The sequence below is a fragment of the Toxotes jaculatrix genome, chromosome 11, assembly GCF_017976425.1.
Source record: "Toxotes jaculatrix isolate fToxJac2 chromosome 11, fToxJac2.pri, whole genome shotgun sequence".
In the NCBI taxonomy this organism is placed as follows: Eukaryota; Metazoa; Chordata; class Actinopteri; family Toxotidae; genus Toxotes; species Toxotes jaculatrix.
In genome coordinates, this window is record NC_054404.1 from 2,650,644 (window position 1) to 2,663,790 (window position 13,147).

The 13,147-nt window shown below is 42.2% G+C and overlaps 1 protein-coding gene across 1 annotated transcript in view; it reads left to right on the forward strand.

The window, feature by feature from the left end:
- LOC121189838 (pro-neuregulin-3, membrane-bound isoform) overlaps positions 1-11,840 on the forward strand; it is a 288,975-nt gene extending 277,135 nt beyond the window's left edge. Inside the window, exons 8-10 of the mRNA XM_041050306.1 lie at positions 3,745-3,860; positions 6,457-6,642; positions 11,162-11,840. Of these exons, the coding sequence (XP_040906240.1) occupies positions 3,745-3,860; positions 6,457-6,642; positions 11,162-11,840 (981 nt within the window). The remainder of the gene's footprint in view (positions 1-3,744; positions 3,861-6,456; positions 6,643-11,161) is intronic.
- The last annotated feature ends 1,307 nt before the right edge of the window (positions 11,841-13,147 follow it).

The following is a 13,147-nucleotide window of genomic DNA, read 5'->3' on the forward strand; positions in this document are numbered from 1 at the left end:
GTCAGGATTAACCGATTGGAGGCACTTCTCCCTCTTTGAGCTGGAAGGCAGAGCTCTTTGTTAGTGTAAAACGGATAAATAAGTTAAACAAGACTTTTTTCTATCTGTAACTGTAGAACTGTAGCAGAGCATTGTTGAGTCAGTGAACTTGGACATTCCTTCAGCTCCAACTATCAGGTGCGATTAAACTACCATCCATTTCGTTAGCTAAGTAACAGCACATGCGAGTGTTAACAGATCCTTCTCTGTTTGAATAAGTGAAGCCATCTTTCTTGGGTCACTAGCCTAATAACCCACTGTTAAGACTTTCCTGTTTCATCACAGGCTGAGAAATGAACAACTGTTCACTGGAAGCTTCTGTATCAATTAGCAGCTTGGATGTGCATGGTGTCAGAGCACCAGAGAGTGGAAAAGATGAGAGAAATTTTAGAAGTCAAAGCACAGATGGTGATGCAACAGGGTGGTGTTAGATTTTACTGATTCCCTCAAATATACTGAATTAGCATTACATTAATACTGTATGTTTCTATTGTTGTTATTTTACAGAATTGTGCAATGTAAAAAAAAAAAAAAAAAATGACAGTCCAGGGATTTTGTGTTGCAGTTCCAATTTTTGTGGACTCACAAAAAGCATCTTCAGGAAAGAATGGTCGAAACATCCTGATGGTACCGAGCTCCACAAACACTGGATCCTACATTATAGAGCATCTTTTATTAGACTTTCATCAGACTTTCATTAGACCTTCTGTACAACCTCAATTCCCATTTCTTTCAAATCCCACACGCCCAGTTTGTGATTCAGGCTTTCCTTTAAAACTTAGGTCTCGAGTCGAAGTCGAGATAACCCTGATGACATAATTATTTTTCAAACTTTAGAAAGTTCCAGCCAAAGCCACAGAAGACGTTACACAACTGTGTGATGAGTAAGCTCAGTGTGTAAAATCATTGGAGATATGTATAGTGAATTATTTATTATCATACTTTTTTCTTCTCCTGGCTGTTTACCTATAAACAGTAAATGTTTACGGGTAAATTGGTCAATTAATCAGTGTCAATCATTACATTCTATCACTTCTAAAGATACAGCCGTTGAAAGCGACTTTTCGGGAATTTCTGTGCTAATAAGGTCAAATCTTATGTATTTTACATTTGAAACTGCTTGTCAGCACTTTGGCAGTGTAAACCTCTGTTTAAGCTCCAAATATTAGTCCACTTAATGCTTATTTAATGTGAATCTGACCTACATAACCAATAATTAACTCTCAAATTATTAATCAAAGCAATTAACATCTGACGTCTGATGTTTCTTCATATTTTGAGCCAGTCAGTGCAGTTCCCGTAGGTTTCAGGAAAATATGAACAGCAGTGTCAGAGGAATTGTGTCAGATGTAGAAACCATCAAACACTGCAGCACCTCCATGAGTCCACTAAGTATTGTTCTAAAAAAAAAATGCCTCCAGCAATGATCCGTGCGATTCCCCAAAGACATTTGGCCAATCTGTGAGCACAACACATGATGATTCGTAGTTATGACAGGATGAGCAGGATGTGAACACATGAGACATGATGCAGGTCGAGCTCTTGTTTCCTCTGAGGTTTAATCACAGTCAGATTTTGTGAAGGTAAAAGTGGAGCTCAGACATGAAAGTTTAAAACTAAGATGTCCAAGTTTGAGATGTGATAATTCAGAGGAGTTCTTCATGAACCTGCTTTCTAATCATCTACAGTCCTGCTTCATGTGAGATGGTTTTCTATATGCAGTATAAATTCAAGGTGTAAAAGAAAGTTTATCTTTTGGCTGGTTTTTTAAGTACAAATCAGGCCCCAAACGCCTGAATGGTCACATAACCATGGCAGCATGTGTGACGCTAATGAGGCTGGTGTCCTGTGGTGTCTTAAAAAAACGTATTGCATTGACAACCTTGTTAGTCAGACATCAAACTAGAAACTTTATATAAAGGAAAGTCATAAAAATACTGTGGAGCAAGAGAAATAGGTCTCTCTTACCTTACCAAAGTCTCGATGATGCTCATATAATGCTGAGGAGAAAAAACTGTCACTGCCAGATAGATGCAAACCACAGACAGGCTTGTGTAGTAGACAAGAAATCAAACCAGCATCACTCTCCTCACATCTTTTAGGGTTTTCAAGTTTGAAGCCTAAAACACTTTCGTGTTGTCCTCTGTTCTTTTGAGGAACTCACAGTAGATCTTTACTGCTGTGTAACCGAGTGACTCCGCCCTGTCAACAGCATTGTGAAGTGAGGAATAAAAGAGCCTGCTTTGTTTTATTGCATGTTCGTCTCTCCAGAGATGGGGATGAACACAAAAAGAGTTAAAAGAAAGAACATGGGGCCTGCACACTACCACTGTAGTGCTGATTTAGATATCCTGTCATGAAGGCTGCCGGGGGGGCGGGGGACAAAGGAAGGATCAATGTGGATGAGAAAGAGATTCAAAATGGATAGAAAGCAATAAAGACAAAGATATACAGCAGTATTACAGGATGAACACATTTCAGAACAAAACGAAAGACGTGTTAAATCGTGTCAGAATCCATCAAGGTTACTTGCTCAGTTCGGCCTCCAAAAACAGACGTGACTATCCAGGACTTTTCAGTCTGAGTGATAACGTGAAAGAGCTGAACCAAATGTCATGAAAGTCGTACAATGTAGACCATGAGCTGCAGCCTCAAAAAATAACAGTGGAGTTCACTAATCATTTTACATTGTAAGCTTTACAAAGCAGAATGAGACGCCACTGTTTATAAAGGAATTCTACATTTTGCATGTGCCGGCTGTTTTTGTTCAATTTCTCCATTTTATCCTAATATTTCTTGATATCTCACAGTACAAAGATGCACTGAAAGCTTAATTTACTAATCAGCTTCCCCACTGTGATGAATCCAGGCTTTGAAAAGGCTTATTAATGATTAATTTCATGGTATTTCTGCCTTGTCTGATGCATAGTCAACTTAAAGAAAAGATAAGACGTGGAGCTGGGTTGATATGTAAATGATGAGCATGTATATACTATACTGTTATGTTGCAGTAAAGGCAATGTGGAGCTAATGGCTCCGATCTCATCATTTTACCATTTAAATATTTTACAGGATTTGTGCTTGAATAGAAGATTTGAGTTATGTAACTATTATTGTTTCTCAGTTTCAGCTGAGAAATGGTTCTCAACCTTTTTGGCTTGTGTTTGGCTTGTGTGGTCATTCATCATGAACGTCTCAACCAAAGTGACTCTTTCTTCCCACTCTTTTCATTTTAATACCTTAGAAGAACCTAAAGCGGCGTAATTATCCATAATTTCTTTAAGATATGAATAAAGTAATGATCAGAGAGGAAACAAGGTTTTGATTTTATTCCTATCCCATTTATAATCTCACACTCCCCCTGATTTTATCTTGCAACAGGAAGGTGGGAAAAGACAGAAATAGATAAAGTGTGACTCCGTTTAGAAGCTGACAATCAGTTCACTGAATCAAGGCAGTAGGAACTCCCCACCCTGAGGCTGAGAGAGAAAGAGCTGGGGGAGGTTAACACAAGAGATCTAAGAAATCTCACTATGCCCTGCTTAAGAACGACGGGAGAATTTTTTTCCATGAGTGAGAACATTTTATATCGCAATCGATTTAATTTATGTCGTCTTTTTTATTTTTCATCATTTTTAGTCATTTATCTGAAGAATTCATAAATGAATTTTACAATTATCTTGCTGTTCTTGTTTTTTCCTGCAGTACTGCAAACGGCCCTCCCAGTCTCGCCAGGGAAACATCTGTGAGTCCAGCTTTGCACACTGCAACATCACCACCACGCCGCCCAGCAGCTCCAGAGGCACAGCCAAACATCACAGGTATGACATCGAATTGCACCCAGAGACACACGCAGGTGAAATGTTACCCCAGAGATGCAGCTGTCCCCTCTGTTTACTGCAGGACACAGTGGTAATGCAGATTATACAAACAATAAGAAACTGTGTATGAGCAGGGATGCAGTGAAGTAAGAAATTGAATTATCCACATTACAGTGCAGCCACAGCTAATTGCTGATTTACGGAAGAATGATAGTAATTATAATTAAAACTATAAACCTGTTAATAAGCATATCTATAACAGTCATGAACACAGAAGAGATGGGACAGAGATAAAATGGGAAGCACATGTGCAGGGATTTATGAGCCAGGGCAGACATGTAAATCCTAGCAAGCTTTTTCTCACACTGCTCAGTGGTGTGTTAGAGCTGGCTGGCATGTTCATCAGCAGCTACACACTCCAGCACACACACAAGTGTCTGCTTCTGAGTTAGAATTCCCGTCTTTGCCAGGGCTGGATTTTCTGTTGCAGTACACACGAACAAACACATTCACAGAGCTGAGCCAAAGGGGCTGCACGCGGGGTTTGTGCATCAGACTATTTATTGGTATTATGTTTTTATAGTTTCGAGGAATTTTCAACTTTTTCTGTAATATATTCAATGACTGATATACTGCCCCAAGTTTTGCATTTGTATGTGCGAGAAATAGTAAAGAGACGGAGTGATTTTTGGATTTAACATGAATCGAAACCTTTCATTGACCCAGAGTGAAATGAAGAAAATGCACACGTTTCTTTGACATTGTTCTCTTTCATAGCCGTTCAGTTACAGGTCTTCACACCTGAGAGCTTCTCAGTACACCCATGGTTTTCTGCTTCTTACTGCTGAGCAACTGGGCCAGAGCAGCTGCGGGTTAATCACCTTTATTCAAGAGAATCCAGGCAGTAGTTGAGAGGATTTTCCCAGACAAACCAGAAATGCGATCGGACAACCTTCCAACCACAAAGTCCACTTCTCTAACCTTTTGGCTAAACTCCCACAAGACTTTTCCTCTTCCTTTACTCGCTATTTTGTTCTCTTCCCATGAAGAGCTGAGTTAATCACAGAATTACTTGCCGGGAAGTGTGTTGTGTTTACCACAAATGACATTTCTTATTGGGCGATCTGGGTTTATTTGTTTGCAATCACATCGGCTTATGCACAGACTCGGGAGCTATTGTCAGGATAGCAGAGTGTGTTGGGGGATACCATGGTCCAAAATAGCCAGAAAGAAACAGGCCAAGGCTAATTCTGTGTTTCAGAAATATCTCGTTTAAAAGCCTTTATATAAAACTCTGCCAACACTATTAAGTGTCTGACTATAAGCAGAGCTTCCAGTTGTTATGGCTAAGAAGCCCATTTTTAGAGGCAAATCTATCCTTCAAAACAGCAGAGTTAAAAATGAATGAGGGCTCAGAGCCAGAACGCTGTAAGTGGGGTTTGACATCAAAATATAATGGAAACATGAAGCTACTTCAGTAAAGTAAGTCAAAATGTATGTACACATTTCCTGGCTCCAAAATGCCTTTTGAGAGATTGTGTGTAAGCGAAGAGGACGTGCACTTAAACGCCATGTTTTTTAATTACACTAATACAACTGAGCAGATTGAGCAAACAGTTTTATTCTCCCTGTCCGCCTACATTCCAACATCCATTCAAACATCATTCAGACATTACAGTCACACTGTGCAGTAGGACGTACACTACAGAACCTCAAGGTCCACAGTTTGATTCTTGACTGAGGGACTCGTGTTGCATATCCCTCTTCCTCCCGACTCTTCCTGTCGTTGTCTTAACTGACAAATAAAAGCAAAAATGCCCAAAAGAATCTTTTAAAAAAATCACTGTCACACAACAGTAAGTTTAAAATAACACACAATGAATGTGTTGTTGTCTTATTACAGGCAAAAAAAAAAATAGTTTCTGACAAAGCCAGAAATTCACAACAGGGTTGACAGTTTCTGTTCTAGATGCTGAAATTAGTGCCTGCGCTCTGGGACTGTTTGCTCGAAAAGAACAATTAATTCAAGTCAGTTTTTATGAAAGTTCAGTCTGATGAAGCCTTTTTACTGAGGCCATATATTGATGCAGACGTCACTTTAGAGCTTACGCTTATTAGAGATTTTCACTGGTCCAAAATTCTGGAACCGCTCCAAAACTGACCGATGGAAGTGGGTGAATGAATTCTAAAAAGAACAGCCAGAGGACAGAATTTGATGCACCAGCGATTGACAGGCAGCCGAGATCAGAAAAAGTAGCAATAAAAATCAATGTACACTGTCTGTCTCGCTTCAAACAACACGTCTCCTTCTTCAGATGATGATATGACATTTAATTAGAGCTGATAGCCGACTCAGATCCACTTCACTGTTACACATACTGACACGCAAACCGGAGACCCCCAGCAAAACAGGACCCTCCCCACCCCTGTTAAACCGAATTTAATTAGGACATTGCCCAACTCAAGTCCTCAGCTGCGCCGTGCATACTGAATGAATACTACATAATTAAATTATATATATATTATTACATACGTAAGGCATTTTCAAACAGATACTATATTTAACAATAACTCCTGGATCTTTTTTTTTCGGTAGAAGTGGGTCCTTGTCTCACAGTCCAGATCAGAGAACACGGGCAGCGCCTTGGTCAGCTCCGCGCAGGACCCCACCCATATCCAGAGGAAGGCTAAATCCGATTGGAGGATCCAAATATTCAGCCCCTGCCTACCAACATCTTCAAGAAGTCGACTCAACTGAGAAGGAAACTGAAGCACAAAGACGGTGAGGAGAATTTACTGAGGGCTGATTACAGTTAATTACAATACGAGTTTTGAACTTTAAATGACGAATGTTGTTATGAAGTGTGGTACTGAAACCTGACATCCTCTTTAAATCCCTGTCACCAAGTTATAAGAAGCATTTCAAACACTTCAGTCACATTTTGTGTTCTTTCATTTTAAGAAACCAGCTCTTCCATAAAGATTTATCTGTAAATAATATTCAGTCGTACCTGCTTATACATTTTTATATATGAATATTACCGTGTTTAGAGGCTGTATCTACAGGCTCTTACTATGTAGACAGACACAGGCTGTTTTAAGAGTAATTACTGCTTAAAGATCTAGAGTAAGGTTTTATCCTCACTTCCTTCTCTCTGTCTTTTTGTCTCGGCTTTGCTTCTTTGCTGTATCCTCCCTGTGCTGAGTCATTTCAGTGAAAACCAACAGAAAAATACAGGACTGCCGTGGACAAAGCTTTGGATTTCATTTCAAGAGTGGATATTTCAAAGCCAGTTGTGTGTGTGTGTGTGTGTGTGTGTGTGTGTGTGTGTGTGTGTGTGTGTGTTTTTATTTCTTTTTTTAACCTCCTTTACTCCCCCTCATCCCTTTGTTTTCCAATCTGCTGAGCAAAGATAAAAACAAGGTCACGTTATGTTGTGGTCTGCAGTACAGTGGCACGAGTTCAAAGGAAACGGTGCTTGTGCTTTTAAGGACACGATGCAGGCTGCACATCCGTGTCTCTCACTCTCTCTCCTTCCCTCTAACATCATGCCATGGCTGCGTTACATCCTGATTCTCTGCTTTTTAATGCGCTGGCTTAGGAGGTGGACCAACAATTAAATCCTAGCATTCAAATGTATCACAGTAGGGAAACACAAGCTGCATGTGCAGTAGCCAGGGGAGATGCAAATGATCGGTGGAAATGATTTACAAGAAATGCATTCAGTGTGAAAGGCGCTGAGCTGTGACCCATTTTTTTGGTGGGTCATGAGTCAGAGCTCTACCCACCTGGACTGGCAAGCCTCACTTCAGGCATTCAGGTCCCAGCGGTTCCAGCTCAGGATAAAGCTCCACATGACCTACATGCATACTAATAGAAATAAGAAGAGGAGATAGACAGCGGTGGACAAAAACACACACTCCCACACACATACTAAGCGTATAGGCACACACAACAGCGCACATACAGTAGATTCAGTGGGGGAAACAGGGCTGTGATCGTCCCTGCCATTTGTGCTCTGAGCGGTTAAGTTCCATTTTGTTTAAATCTTTTCAAAGCATGGCCTTTCATGCTTCATTTTTGTCCAAATGTCACTAGTGAGGGACACTTGAGCTGCTCAATTGTGCCTCTCCTCAGCACAGTTGCTCTTCTCATCAGCCCCAGTGCCACTCAAGTGCCCCTCTGGTCACTAAAGTCCATCCCCAAGTGACTGTTTGGTCAGAGTAACGTCCCTCTGGTTGGCCAAAGTGCCCCTCAAGTGGTCTTCACAGGTGTTGTTGGCTTAGCCCAACTGTTTTCTGTCCTACCCAAGTGTCCTCCAGGTGGCTCAAGCATCTTCTGTTTGGGTAAAATGTTTTCTAGTTTGCCAAAACATCTTCTGGGTGTTCCATGTGTCTTCTGCTGCCCTCTGGCCAGCTTAAATGACCTGTGGTTGGTCCAAATGATCCTCTGCTCAGCCCATGTGTCATATGATCACTCCAAGCCTCAGCCAAAATGTCACTCAAGTGTCCTCATGTTTGCCCAAATGTCTTCTGGTCATTCAAGTGTCCTTTAGACTCCCCAAATGCTGCTCTGTTTAAGTTCCTTTTTTTTTGTTTGTTTTTTGTTCTCATGCCCCTAAAGCGTCTGCTCCCAGCACAGAATTCAAATTTCCTCCCATAAAAGAAAAATCCTGCCTCAGAATCACACATAGTTTGGGACGTACTGATGAACAGGTTGTGCAAAAAGGCAAGAGGCTATGCTCGCTTATTCATACACACACTCACTCACTCACTCACTCACTCACTCAGTCACACATTTAGGTACACGCTCACTCACACACACACATATTCAGACCACACACTCATGCTGACTGAGTCACTGACCTACACACATACACAGCCATGTACTCACTCATTCACTATCTAATATAAGATTTCACATAACAGCAGATGGACAGACAGACGACGGCATCCCTCTCCCATAGTATGGTACTCTGGGTTGCCATGGAGACATGTGACCACGGCTGCACAGAGACTGAGGGAGAGACAGAGACAGAAATAGAGAGACAAGAAGTTCGAATTCATCCTGACGCAGACGGACAGCGTTCAGAAATAAAGTAAAAGAAAAAACAACAGCAGGGAAGTAAAAGGATGTGATAGAGGAGTGTGCAGATAGAATATGACAGTTAGAAAACGCTTTAAAGAAAGGTTGCCCGTTCCATTCCATGCCTCTTAGAGAATCCCAGTGTTATCTCAACAAAATGGCTGACAGGGAGACAGAATGTCCTGTGTTGTTGCTGCTATTTTAAGATAAAGCTGTCTCCAAAAGGGCTGACGGAGAGACTGCACGCATTTTTGCATTTTCGTCCAGTGTTTGCAGTATTTTTTTTTTAGAAACGTGCCGGTTTGTTTTGTGATATATTATGTACACAGCCTTCGGTTAGACAGATACAGCCTCTGCATGTGTCTGTGTGTAGGCGTGCACGCCCACATACATGTAGGCTCATGTGTTGCATCTCTGGAACATTTCTCAGTGTTACAAGGTCACTGCATCACAATACATATTTCACTTTAACAGCAAACAGATGAGATATATTAAGAAATTATCTGTAGGGGAATGGATTAATGAAAATGACTGTTAACACTTGTACATGTAATGAGCTCCCGTAAAAGATAAAAGCCCGGTCACTTATCTCACCTCACTCACACAATCTCTCTGTAATACCCCTCCAGCTGCTCCCGCGTTGCTCCAGGGTCTATATTTGAACTCTGCTTCATAGATTTTTGCAATCTGATTGTGTTTCAACACATCAAAAGAGAGATTTGTCTGTGAATGTTATCTTGGGAATTAGCACCCTCGCATCATCCTCTCTTATCGCTCGCGGGATCCTCTCTGTGGGCCCGCTAAATCTCCGCCGTGCTTTTCTGAGAGGTTTTCATGTCTCGGAAAAATACTGCGGCGATTAAACGAGGATGTGATTTCCTTTGAGTCTGAAGGAGCACCTTCTCCACCCACCTCTATTTTTGCACACCTTGATGGAGAATGTAAGCGTGTGTGATGAGGGTATTACAAGGGAAAGGGGGTGAATTTTGATAGGGCAGAAAAAGCCAGCCTTTGCAGAGGATTATGAATTATTACACAGAGATAATGAGGCTCCGCTCTAGAATGCAGCTGGATTTAGACACTGATAACGCTGAAGGCATGGTCAGTCTTAGAAAGAGGGAGAAAGAGATTATGTCTGGGCTCGAGACCTAGACTCAGAACTGAGACTTGGTTTAATGTTACCACTGCAGCTAACACACGTCAGAAGCTTTCTATTCATATGTAGTAAATCTCAGCCACAGTCGACACAAAACCATAGAGGCCGTAGCCAGAATGGGCAGAGAAGCTTGGCACCGGCATCTCCAAGACTCAGCAAAAAGCAGCTGGAACAAGCAGGTAAATGCACTAAGCTTAACAAGTAGGAGGGAAGTCAGTAGCCCACAGCTGTGCAAATTTCAGGGAACGCTCCAGAGAGCTCCAGAATCAGCGCCCTGTACTGCAGCTGTGGCACAAGAAGAGACGAGGGTGAGAGACAAGAACAGTGGTTAAATAAGCTTTTGGTGTGTTTAAATTCTCTGATGTAAACAGGTTCGTGTCCACAGATTATTTAAATACCATGTAAACAATCACCCTGGTGTTTGAAAAAGGGAAGCGGCGCCGGAGGATAAAAAACCTATCATAACTTGGACCAGGGCTGTTATACAGTTTCTGAGCCGGAGTGACCCAAAAAGGATTTTCAAATAAATACTATAGACCCATAACTGGAACTACTAAAAGGGGGAATCAATAGAAATTAGCACACGTGATTACCTCAGTCGTCCTTGACTGAAGTCGAATTCCTCAAACTTTAAAACAACACTCCTTATTTTTAACATGCTTAAAGTCATTAAATCAATAATATAAAAAGTGAACTCTTCATTACCTCTTGACTTTTATAAAGGATCCAAGGTTTTTGGAGGGTTTTTTTTTGTGTGCACACAGAATCAGATATAAAGAGATGAAAGAAAGATGTCAGACTCATCTTCTTCCCGCTCAGCATCCGCCGTTAGCCTGTGAGATGGCAAAGGGCGGAGAGCTGTCCCTCTGTGGATTCTGCCAAGGTTTCAGTGTGGGAGTTTGAAAAGGCGATGGAGCTGAAATCACACTCAAAGACACAATGACTTCTCCTCTCGGTGAAGTGTAGAAGTTTGTCTCCCATTGAATAACCTGTGCTCCCTTCCTTGTCTTTTTGTCTCTGTCTTGTCTGTCTTTGTTCCCTGTTTCCCATCTTCTCCAGCTGCCAAATGCAGGAAGAGAACCTGTGCAACGACCCCAGAAGAGATGCCCTCCTACATATGCAAACCCCTGTTTCCACGGGGACAACATCACCGTCACCTTGGATCGGTCGCACGGAGGTACGTTCAGGCCTGTGCCCTCCATCAGAGCATGGCGATTTGAATCCCGCCACCCGGAGCCTGCGGAGACCCGGTCGCCGTCACAGCCACTCCCCGCCTCCTCCGTTTCGCTCCTGCTCTATCCCAATCATCCCCTCCGTCCAGTGTCACCATGACAGCGAGGTGTCTTGTATGCAAACCAGTGTGACCCCGGCAACCACAGCGACGTCTGCCACCTGCGGAGCCACGCCCTGCAAGGCCGAGAGGAGAGAGAAGGCAGCACACGGTTTGTCCTCTTCTTCCTGCTCGTCCGCCATTGGCCAGCAGCAGGATGAGGTGGCGCTGCTGCTGGAGGAGGCGCAGGAGCAGCTCAGGGCGTTGGCGCTGGCTCACAGGAAGCAGGAAGAGGGTGGGATCAGCAGCAGCGGATCGACGGCTGTGCCGGTGGAGGCCAGAGAAACTGTTTGCTTCCTGAACCTTAACGGAGGAGGTGCTGGGGTGCTGAGCTGTAACGGACCAACGCAGACGCAGTTACTCAGCCCCAGCCTATCACACAGAGACCTGGGCCAAACCGGCCAATGAGAGGACACGATTTAGAACACTCACTTTCAGTTTGATAGTGTTTGACAGACTGTGGTGTTCTGCATCTGTGGGACACGAATGGAAATGCCGAACTGAGAAAAAAAAAAAGTAATATCATGGAAATTCTGAAAATGTGCTGATGATATGCATAATGTTTGGATCCAAACATACAAACACTTGTTGAGTGGCCGCCTTTACACCGACTGACAGTATGGAAAAAGAGAAAAAAATATTTACATGCATTTATTTACAAAACAAGAGAAACACTTCTACTTAGACAAAAAGAAACCAAATAGTCTGTCAAATCCATGGTGTTTTTAATTGTAAAAAGAATATATAAATATATATATAAATATATATGGATATAAATATATGGAATTCAAAAAGTGACCAAGTACAAAGTGGAAGAACACAGGAATGATGTAACTATTTTTTTTTTCTTCTCCCTGTTTTGTATTAACTCTGTCACATTTTGGTTCTGGCTCAGTTCTAACAAACGAACCTGATTAACGTCCCACCGCACGTCCACGAGCCACGAGTCCGATTCTGTGAGCCCGCACAGAGTCCAACGAGGAAGGAGCCCCCACGCCAGTTTCTCCCCGTCCTCTTGCCTTTTGAAAACCTCCTACCCCACCAAGAATTACAGTACAGCCCTCTCTGACAAACAACAGCACTCTGAGGGTTTACAGCACAAAACAAAAACTCCCCGGCTGCTCGTGTGTGTGCTGAGGTGCAGTGAGGGAAGAGGAAGATAAAACAGGAAATGACTTCTTCTGCAGTCGGTCAGATGCGGGAGGGCAGCTTGTTAAAGACAGCCCAGATGCTGACTCCCCTTTGGCCTGTGTTTCAAACCAATCTAGATTTTTTTTTTTTTTTTTCTGTTACAAATTATATTTTCACACATATGTGGATACACACACACACACACACACACACACGCTCACCTGTGCATTATTTTTCAGTTGGGTGGATGGTCAGATGAATGAACAGAAGGACAAGGACTGAGGGCTAAGGGGCAGGAGCTAATCAGACTTTTTTCTTTTTTAGTTTATTTTGTTTTCCATTTTTGGTTATTAATGAACAATGCTGCTTTCTGGGGCTGATGGGAGAGAGAGCCACGTGGTATCGAGTATTGAAACAAGAAATAAATGTCTCTATGTTGTATCCTATGAATTGGAAGCTTTTGAATCTCTGTATGAAGTTACAGCCAAATGTTTCTGGTGACAATAAGTTAAAAAAATGGTCGCAATTCTGGTAAAGATTTTTCAAAATAATAGTTGTTTTGGCTGATTGCTTGGAAGACATTT